Source organism: Hipposideros armiger, unplaced genomic scaffold (assembly GCF_001890085.2).
Source record: "Hipposideros armiger isolate ML-2016 unplaced genomic scaffold, ASM189008v1 scaffold_1260, whole genome shotgun sequence".
In the NCBI taxonomy this organism is placed as follows: Eukaryota; Metazoa; Chordata; class Mammalia; order Chiroptera; family Hipposideridae; genus Hipposideros; species Hipposideros armiger.
Window position 1 is genome coordinate 25,605 of NW_017732610.1, and position 11,264 is coordinate 36,868.

General features: G+C 37.0%; 1 protein-coding gene across 1 annotated transcript in view; it reads left to right on the top strand.

Moving 5' to 3' along the window:
- SLC17A6 (solute carrier family 17 member 6) overlaps nucleotides 1–11,264 on the top strand; it is a 45,011-nt gene that overhangs the window by 23,347 nt on the left and 10,400 nt on the right. Inside the window, exons 3-7 of the mRNA XM_019633225.1 lie at nucleotides 925–1,043; nucleotides 5,687–5,801; nucleotides 7,297–7,384; nucleotides 7,785–7,871; nucleotides 10,526–10,668. Coding sequence (XP_019488770.1) covers nucleotides 925–1,043; nucleotides 5,687–5,801; nucleotides 7,297–7,384; nucleotides 7,785–7,871; nucleotides 10,526–10,668 — 552 coding nt within the window. The remainder of the gene's footprint in view (nucleotides 1–924; nucleotides 1,044–5,686; nucleotides 5,802–7,296; nucleotides 7,385–7,784; nucleotides 7,872–10,525; nucleotides 10,669–11,264) is intronic.

Genomic DNA, 11,264 nt, shown 5'->3' on the forward strand with positions numbered 1-11,264 from the left:
GCTGTGCACGGAAGCAGTGAGCGCCAACCCGCCTTGGGGATTACGGGAGACCCTGCAAAGTGCGTTTGGTTTCAACATTTCACTCAACGGGAGAAAACGGGGGGCCCACTTCCCCTGGCTGAATAAGCGCTTTCCCCCCTTTCTGATGCAGATATTTCGCCCTAGTTTACTTTAAGGTGCACCTGGTTCGGCCGCCCAGACTGGCGAGGGCGGAGTTAGGCCCGGACCAGCAGACACACCCCTCTCCGGCACTTAGGACCACCCCAAAGCAACACCTGTCTCTCCACTGACTCCCCAAATTTCCTGAGCTACTCCAAGTCACTTAGGCCCACGGTCATTCCTATTTTTCTGAGACCATCCTCCTCCCAGCTCCTCCAACCTCCGCACCTTCTATCCCAAGCTCTCCACCTTCCTTCCCCAAAATTTACCCGGTAGGGAATCCTTTCTCCAAGAGATTCCACCACGGTCCGCATTGATTGGAGGCGGCTAACGCACCCCGCCAGGTGTCTCTATCCCCAGCTGGCTAACGGAATCTCTTCCTAGAGAGTCTTAATTTCCCAAACCGGAGCCCTGAGAAATCCTCATTCATCGATGTGGGGCGATCCGACCCGCCTAACAGTTTTCTGAGAGCAAAGCCAGGACGCCCAGCTTTGCAACTAATCACAATACATTTCAAATGAGCACGACTATTTACTTAAAAGAGGCATTTCTTCTCCATAAGAAAGTATAGGTTCAGTTTTGTTAGGAAACGAAAATTAAGCTCCCTCCACCCCGGAATGCCGGGAGTACCCCGGGGGTCGAGGATTTTCTGGCCCGAGAACCACGGAAGATGAACGTTCAGCCCAAGCACTGATTCTACTCTCCCCTCTCCACCCCATTTAAAAAAAAATAAATTAAATTATTATTTTTTTCCTACTCCCATAGAAAGCCAAATTCAACTGGGACCCGGAAACCGTGGGGATGATCCACGGGTCCTTCTTTTGGGGCTACATCATCACCCAGATTCCGGGCGGCTACATCGCGTCTCGGCTGGCAGCCAACAGGTAACTGGCGGGGCCCGGCTTTAGGGTCGTGTAGTTTGTCCACTTAATTTAGAAGGGTTAGCGGTGGCTGGGGGCGGGGATTGGAAACTCTNGTGTCCCAAACCAGTTCTTAACCATCGCGCCACTTGGCCGGCCCTAAAACAATATTCTTGACCATTACAAGGCACAGCTCTTTACATAGACAGCTAATCAGAAGCCTATAAGTTTAGTAACTTCCTGTCACATCTTTATCAAGTGACAAAGTTAGATTTAGTGACAAAATTTCTGCACCGTATTTATGTCACTTTCTTTTCCTCTACTACTGTTAATGACTTTGGCCCCTTGTTCCTCTGAAAGCCATCATCTTGCCTTAACTTACATGAATCCTGATCACCTTCTGTCTCCCTGGCTTCATAGATCCGTCTCCCTTAAATTCTTGTAAGCTTCATATTTACAAGGATGGCCCTTGGTGTAGGTGGAGAGATTATGCCACCTTAGTGGCATAATCATCTATTATTCTCTAAGACTCTAAACTCCATCATTTCCGAGATGGACTTACAGACTCTGCTCTTCACCTCTTGTCTTACCTACCTTTCCTCAACCCGCCCACCCCAACACCATCCTTATTTATCATCTCACTCTTGATGTTCTTAGTTCTATCACCTGTCCCACTATGTCCAGCCATTTTCAATACTACTTTAATTTCTGAGAGAGAATGTACTCTCTTCCATTTTTTGAACCTTTGCTGATCCATTTTCTATTTTTGGAATTCCTTTCTTCTTTTTTTTCTTCATTTTCCAATGCCGAATTTGAAAGTTTCCCTATGAAGGGCTTGCTTCCTGGTCACCCCAGTTGGAATGGATTTCTTCTTCCGACGCTTTCCATTTGTACTCCTGTTACAGCCTTTGACATGAACTGTCTCTTGGCTACTTGTCTTTTCCTCTCTCCACCTACACCAAGGGCCATCCTTGTCCCTTTCTGAGTGCCTAGTAGCATCTTATAGTTGAAAGAGCACAGATTTCATGTTAGAGAGCCCGGATTCAAATCTCAGCTCCACTGCTTGCCTTTGTCTTGCATAGACTTTCTGTGTGCATTTTCATATTTGTAAAATGAGAAGAAAGTGTAACTCAGAAAGTTGTCGTGGGAATTAAATTAATTAATGTAGGTGGAGAAAGTATAGTAAGCACACTGTAAATTTTAGCACCCTTCTCCTCCTCAGCACAATACCCTGATCTAAATATAGTCTCATAAAGATTTGGAGTGTAAATGAATGTTGAATGAAATGGCTGCTTCATAAAAAAAATTAAAAAAAAAATAAATGGCTGCTTCAATTTTCACTGTGTGTAATACAGCAAGAAAAGGTGTAAAGGCTTCCCATATTGGGCAACAATATTGATAATCAGAATTTCATTTACTTGGATATTAATTTGTATACCAATTATGTAACATTGAAAAAGAAGATGAGGTTCTGAAAGTTTGATGGATTTTATTCTTAAATAATTACCAAAAAAAATCAATGCATTGTTATGATGCAATGACCATTGCACCATAAACAATAAAAAAAGATGATTTAAGTAATTAAGGAACTTAAAAGTAGGAGACATTTACAAATGTCATAAGATTATATAATTTGAAACACTGTTTGAGGCAAGAGTAGAAGGTAAACATTGTAAGTGATCTAGTAAAATTTATCAGGAGTAGTAGGGTGATTTCAAGTAGCTTTGTGAAGATTATTATTTAAATTTACAATTAAAATCTTGAAATACACTACTAACTATGTAGTATGGGCATCATCAGATATAAATCCTAGTGGCAAAACCCACTGGCTTTGGAATCAGACTAGATTTGGAAACAGGGCTCCTCTCCTTAGAACTGGTTAACAACTTGTGCAAGTGATTTCACTTATCTCAAGCTTAGTTTCTTCATCTATAAGATGGGTATGTTAAGAGTACCAATGTCATTGGGTTGTTAGGTGGTTGTGGATTTTATGTGAAGTGTTAGCATGGTGTCTAGCAAGTTGAATAAGCACTGATTAAATTTAGGACTGACTATAGTGGACACTCAACAAATAGTTCATAATTGGTTCAGCTCTACTGAATCAGCAGGGGACATTTTACAATTGCTGAAGATATTTTTGGTGTTACAACTTGGGGCTGTATGCTACTGCTGGCATCTAGCACATGGAGGCTAGGGGTGTTGCTAAATATCATGCAGGACACAGGACAGCATCACGAAGACAGAGTTATTCATCCCAAAATATCAACAGTGTGGAGGCTGAGAAAACGAGGTAAAGAGTGGACACAATTCATCTTTTTCCAGCTTATCTAGATATAACAGTATTAAAAACCCTTCAAAAGGGATAGAGAAAGGGATGATTGAAAGTAATATTCATAGAAAATGAACTTCATACCTTCAAAACAATTATTAGAAAATAAGGCATACGTATTACACAAACATGGATAAAAACCTTACAGTATTTTTTATTTATTTATTTATTTATTTTCTTTGCAAACCTTAGCATGCAAACAAACTGATCACCTGGACTGCTTATTAAAGCACAGATTTCCAGGCTTCACTCCCAGCACATTCTGATTTGAAAGGCCTGGAGTGAGGAATCTGCATTTTTAATAAGTGCTCCAGGGAATTCTGATGCAGCTGGTTCATGGATGACACTTTGAAAGAATTCTTCCAAAGGGCTGAATGGAGTGGATGCATAATTCATATCAACACTTTCAAAAACCCTGTAGCATTATGTAGCTCTGGTTGCTCTAGCCTTAAAGCTTTAGGCAGTCAGTCTCACTGTTATTGATGACAATAAGCAAAGTGGAACGGATCTACAGGAAGATACAGTCAGCACAAGTTTGCCAATCTCCCAGACAGCCTACTCATGTGACCAAAAGTCCTGTGTCGCTTGGCCTTTCTGCCTTTATCCTCTCTGTTGCACAGGTACCACATTCAAACTCTCAGAACAGTGGAAAGACATGTTCACCTCACTGGCCCTTGGACTATGGACCATTTACCATGAGGTCCAGGAAACATGCCCCATATACTCCCTACTCTTTCCTTTCAGCCCTAAAGGAAGCCTCCAAAGTGTTCTGGGCTTTGCACATGAGAACATTTGCATTGCATTCTGAAGAGAGGTGAACATTCTTTCAACTTAAAAGTGATAATCAAGAATTAAAATATGTTTTAAATCAAGTTTTATAACAATTTTGGATTCTTAGTTTACAAAGACAGGTTATGGGATTTTTGCATTTATTTTCTGAAAAATAAATCCACATTTGGCAGGAGTGTAATGTCACTAGGTGTGTGACGTTTTCATAGGAGTCATTTCTATAAAGAGAAAGTTTCTGTTTTGTGTCACACATTTAGGAAATAAATTCTTCTTTGACAAAAACCCAAAGATACCCTATTCAGCAAGCTGCACAGAGGGAGAATGAAACAGAACATTCACCTTCTGAGTGACTATCTAGCTCGGTGGAGAGAAGCCACTGAAGACAGGCAGATATTAGGCTGCGTCAGTAGGCCAAAGGATTTGACCCAGTCTAGATTCATAGAAAAAGAGCTGATCCGTTTCAGCCCTTTGTAAAGTCATTTCTCAGATTTTAGTAGCAGATTAATAACGATCAAGCCTCTGTCAGAAACTTGGATCTTTCACAGTTACATTTAAATGTACCCCCCTGGAAGAATTAGACCTTCTTTGAGGCAACCAATTTTGACTGAATTAAAGGCTGAACGTTCAACTTGAGAAAATTTGCACAGAACACACAGCTGAGCTCATTAGTGATACTGTATCCTAAAACTTCTGTGCAAGAGAATATTTCTGGAGTTACCCAATTATGAGGATGTTTTACTTGCTTTGTATGAACATTATAAAAACGTTTTTAATGATGAAATGGAATTTTTACTTGCAGATGGATAAAATTGTTAGCACCATATTTCTAGCAATTCTTTTCTTGAATCGTTGTATACACTTAGAGGTATGCGTCAAACACAATCTCCCCACCAACCCACATGCACAAAAAGAAGAAAGGAAAAAGAAAGAAAAGAAAAAGTTGAGCTAGACATATTAACTATATTAAGTAATAATTATTTTGATTATAAAAATATGTGCTGTAGGATCTGACCATGAGCTTTCTTGGGACATTTAAAATATGGTTTCATTCATAAAAATTTTATGGATATACACAGTCTAGGAAAGTTGGAAATAGTTGTACAATGTAAGGCACAACTCTATTTAGGCATTGATTATTTTTTTCAAAAACTCCTTAGTGAATATCTACTCTGTGTCAGGCACTGTGCTAAGTATTGGGGATATAACAGTGTGTCTGAAAACAAGCTCTTGTCCTGAAGCAGCTTACCTTGTAAACTGAGATACAGACCAAAAACACATACGGTGATTCATTAAATATTTACAATTTGTAATTACATTTATGAAGAAAGTAAATACACGTAAGTATAACCAGATTTATTGGCTCCTTCTTTTATTTCTTGTGTTTCAAATAATCTAGTATTTCAAGATAGTCCAAGTATCTATTTGTAATGGCTAGATAAACAAGTCCAGAACATATTTATCCTTTAAAAAAAAAAAGTACACTTTAAAATTGCTTGTAATTAGCTTGACCTGAGAAATTTAGCTCTATTAACGCCCTTTCTTTTTTCAGGGTTTTTGGAGCTGCCATACTTCTTACCTCTACCCTGAATATGCTAATCCCATCAGCAGCCAGAGTGCATTATGGGTGTGTCATCTTTGTTAGGATATTGCAGGGACTTGTTGAGGTATGGAACTACAGGATGACGTCATCTTAAGGTTGGCATGTTATTAAGAACCAACAGACAATCTTTGCCTTGATCTATAAATAAATATGTCTTATTAGGTTGTGTCTACATCATGTTAAAAAAATTGGAAAAGTTAGGCACTCAGATATTGTGTCTTTAAATGATGCTAAATTACAATTGTGACTTCTTACCTCCCCATGTCTAGAATTAAGTGGTATTAAATACATGTTTAGTGACTATTTGACTGAAAAAAAAAAAAGAACAGACACTTTTGTTAATGGGTTGTAATAAAAATGTTTGAGTCTGTCTTTTGCTGCCTGGTGATAACCCTGAATTAATACCTTTTGGGAGTTTTATACTAAGTCCCTATTGCCTTTGAATCATGATTTGAGATTTCATTAAAATATTTCATTGAATGTATTCTTTGGGCATCTAACTCTAGTGATCTTTTGCTCTATCAGCTTCCTGCTGCCTTTGAAAGAAGATCATTTATAAACTTATGATTGCTTTCCCTGTTGTCCCTCTTCTCTCTATGGGGTATGGTGGGAATAAATAAAGCAGATGAAGTATGAAGGCACTGAAAACAATCTCCTATTTCCACAAAGAAGAAAAAAATTGATAGGATCAAAAATAAATTTAAAAAAAGGATAATACCAGCCATGTCTTGGTATCCAATGGGTATTGATTGGTTCCAGGACCCTCCTCAGATACCAAAATCCCAGGGTGTTCAAGTATCTTATATGAAAATGGTGTATTTGCATATAACCTACATACATACTCCCTTATACTTTAAGTCATCTCTAGATTACTTATAATACCTAATACAATGTAAACGCTATGTAAATAGTTGTTATACTGCATTGTTTTGGGAATAATGACAAAACAAAACCCAGTCTGTGCATGTTCAGCACAGAAACAACCATGGGAGGCTGAACTTACATAGTACACAACAGTACACACCAGCAACAATGTAACATTTCTTTTGCCCAAGTATTTTTAATCTGATGTTGATTGAATCTGTGGACACAAAACCTGTGGATACAGAGGTCTGGCAATAAGTTCTAGACAATACTTTTAGGAAGTGCGAGCTTCTAGGATGTAAGCTTCACCTTCCTTCATATGGCTTCCTTATATTTGAGAATCACTGATTTAAATGTCTCACAAAAAGATCTTCCAAAATCCCAAACTGTTCAGAATTGCAGATGAACTGAGTAATACGAGATCTTTTATTTTGCCTTAATCTGAATAAAACTGAGGTAGAAGGAAGACTTGAAGCGTTGGGAGAATTTGAACGGGTCACTTACAAAGGGGCCATGTTTTACCTGGTCTGGGGCTGAAAAGTTTGAAAACTGAACATTCAGAAAATCAGCAAAGGCCCATGAGTAACAACTTCCCCTTGTGCCCATTCTAAAGAAACAGCATCCGAAAAGAGAATGTGCTTATTTTCCAATGACATTGGATCCTAAATAATAATACATGTCTTGCCCCATCGCAGGGCGTCACCTACCCAGCATGTCATGGGATTTGGAGCAAATGGGCCCCTCCTCTGGAGAGGAGTAGATTGGCAACCACCTCCTTCTGTGGTGAGTGCTATGTGCTGGTGTAGTTATGGTGGGTAAAACTTTAGGAACAGCTTGAATAAGAATTGAAAGTTGGTAAAGCTCACCTGTAACACCATCTGGAGTGTATGTGTGTACACAAGAAAAGGTTTTGACAAACATTTCAATGTCTTTAATTCTTATTGGTCTCCTTAAATTCTCTATTTCTTCCATATATATATATATGTATATATATATATACATATATATATATATATATATATATATATGACAAAGGGAGACAGGGAGTGAGGTGTATGGGTAACTGCTCATGCACCTGAGCATGCAAGTGTGTGTTTGTGTTAGCCAACCAAGGAACATGAGGAAAAGTGAAGAATTTTTGTTGATTTCACTTATCTTTCTTACATTCTCCCTACTGCTTTAGGTTCCTATGCTGGAGCTGTGATTGCAATGCCTTTAGCTGGCATTCTTGTGCAGTACACTGGCTGGTCTTCAGTATTCTATGTCTATGGTATGTTGCATCGCTAACATATTTACTTAAAAGAAATGTACGTAAGCTAAAACAATGACATAGATCACTCAACATATTTCTGTGTTTACTTGCTTGTTTTTTTCCATTAAGAATCCTGACATTATGTCCAGTGACGATCAAGGAAAATGTTTATTTCATGATTTTCCCTACACTGTTATTTATTGTTTAAAAAAGCAACCACATTGCTGATGGAAGCTTTGTAATATATGACATATATCGTCTTTGATTATGAATAGAAAAAATAAAATTAGCACTTAATTCAAAGCTGATTAAGAGGAAAAAGCTAGGCAGCACCCATTTCTCTTCTTTGCTACAGTTTTCGTGGTCATTCCCTTGATCAAACTTCCTCTCAACTGGACAGAGGCAGAAAGCTGATGGCAATTCATTTACTAATGCTAAATAAAACAATTCAATTTTGTGATGAAATACTATCAATTACCTGCAGCAACAGCAGCACATTTCAGTCCTCATTTCCCCAGCATTAAAAGAGATTAAGCCCCCAAATTTAAATAAAAATGACAAGAAACCCTAAGTTCAAACTCCCTTTCTGTTTACTTTCCAATGAGAAACTGAAAGCTTACCACTTGAAAGTACCCCTAAAGTTGCTCTTTATAAGGTACTTTTCTAATAATGAGGAAAGGAGAAATAGAAGAGAGCTGGACTCCAACGGATATGTCATTGATTAATACCATCTTTGAGCACGGGCACAAGAATCTGAAAGATCAATGAATTCAGGCGGTTGAAGAGAGCAGTACCTGGCGGCTCCCAAATTTGCCATGATCCATTTCTATTTTGAAATGTTTTCATCAGAGCCAATCCTGTGTTTGTAAAATGTTATTAAATATACTTCATAGAAGAGGCCCTTATCTAGGGTCAAAAGCCATGGATGGGTTTTGGATTTATGCATACCCTAAATTGTAAATACATGCATTTATGCCTATTCCCTTTTCTGGGGAGACATTTTTATCAGATTTTAATCCATATCTTTCATTAGATTTTCCAGAGTCCATAATTCAAAGAAGTTTAAAGCATTTATTTATAGGGTGTGTAGTACAAGTAGAGATGGCCATCCATTAAATCCTCTGCTTTGTGCCTTCATCTGTTACTTAATTGAAGACATGATGTGGATTTAGAGTAAAGATACAAATTTTCAGAAAGTGTTCATGAAAACCAGTCTTATTATTTCAAGTCATATAATTTATTTAATATGTATCATTGAATGGTACAAACTTGAAATATTAGATATTCTGAAAACATCATACAATAGTACTTGCTTACTTACTGTGTGTAACAAAAATTGGGTCTTTGAACCACACATGCAGCATTGATATTTTAAAACTTAGTAAGATAAGACCTGTATAGTGCCTTAAATTGAAAAAGATAATGCATATAAAGCAATTAGCTGAGTTTCTGGCACTTCAGATGCATTCAGTTAGTGGTAATGATTATTTCTAAATTACATTTATTGAGTGCTTATTTTGTGCCATCCACACTGCTAGTTGTTTTATGAATCCTCTCCTTTAACTTTTCTTTGCCACAATCTCATAAAAAGATCATTATCTCATTTTATAGTGGAGGTTTATAGAGATTCAGTTCCTGATCGGATCATGTCACTAATGAGTGACACAGTCAGGATTTGAATCTAAGAGGTGATATTCCACAACTACTCCATTATACTGAATTTTCATATACTATCTGACCCAAAATTGTGTTTGCTGCCATGTTCAGTAATTAAAAGAAGCATGAGACATCAAAAACTCTGGTATTAAGGAACTCTTCTTAGAGACTGAACAAGCAAAAAACAGTATTATGGATATCAGAGGCATTCAGATTGTCACCCATGGGAAAAAGACAACCGTATGAGGCAGAAATGAAATGGCCAGCTGCTGGCAAACCAGAAGAAATCACCTGAAATTCTTTCTATTATTAATTCTTCCAGATTTATATTGCACAATAAGTGCATTTTTAATGGTGAGAATGCTAAATAAAGAAGGGGATGAAAAAAACAAACAAACTTGCAAACAGTTCATTGTACTTGAATGTATAACTTTCATCTTCCCAAAGAATGATCAATAGGTAATAGCATGAACTGAAAATAATATGGTATACAGTCACATACAGTGGGAAATGTTACTACATTCATTACAGAAACCCATTTTTTTGGTATTTAAATTATTCTTATATAATATTTTTATTGACAATAGCTACTCAGGCTAAAATAATCTAGATTTTATTTAATAGTCTATTTACTAGACCTTGAAGTGCTAACAGTAGAGGAAAAGGCACATTTCTTTTCTCTGAAAATATAGACCACTTACATATACTCAAGACAGGCAAATAATAAAAGAATTCACTACAAAAATTCTTGGAGGACTGGAATTTCTCCTTGTTCACAATATTTCTGTCATTTAGCAGAGTGCCTGTAAAAGTAACTGCTCAGTAAATGTTTGTTGGATATATGAGGATGTTCCAGCCCATATCATTCAGCAATATTGTGAGTTTCCTGTGTGTCAGTGTTCTTTAACAGAGACAAAGTGATAAAACTATAGGACCGGCCTTCAGCAAATGACTGCTAAGTGGAAGTATTTACAGTGGTTTCCTTTGACTTCCTCCTTTTGAACTCTTGCTTGCAGGTAGCTTTGGAATGGTCTGGTACATGTTTTGGCTTTTGGTGTCTTATGAGAGTCCTGCAAAGCATCCTACTATTACAGATGAAGAACGTAGGTACATAGAAGAAAGCATTGGAGAGAGTGCAAATCTTTTAGGTGCAATGGAAGTAAGAACTTTATTATGGTGTATATTTCTATTCTTATGCTCCATCTCATTTCACTTCAACCAACCAAACTATTGTATCCGTTCTTATTCAACAAAACTAATTTGGTATCAATCATGATTATTATTATTTTTTTACTTCACCCATATTCCCTGACTTACCTAGGAATGACTGCTACTTTTTCCATCTGTAGTTTATTTTTTCTTTATCTTTGTTAAACATGTTCAAATTTTGCCCCTGGATTATAGCTATGATTATAAACCTAAGCCATTTTAAAAAAATAGTTCAATATGGTCCATAGTTTTAACAAATTCAACCAATAGTTATTAATTTTAGATTGTAGGAAGTGCCAAATTACCTAACAAAGTCATAGAAAGGGCTATTTTTTGTTTATTGAATGACCTAAATGTAGATTTTGTGCATGTATATTTATATTATATGTGGTTTAGTAAATACTAAAGCATTAAAATGCCAACATGAAAAATATTCTTAATATAATACAATCCCTTTATTGAAAAATGTTACCATTTTTAGGATTATTATTATAAAAATTAAGTATTATAAAGATAATGTTATAAAGCTTTTTTTTCTGATTATGA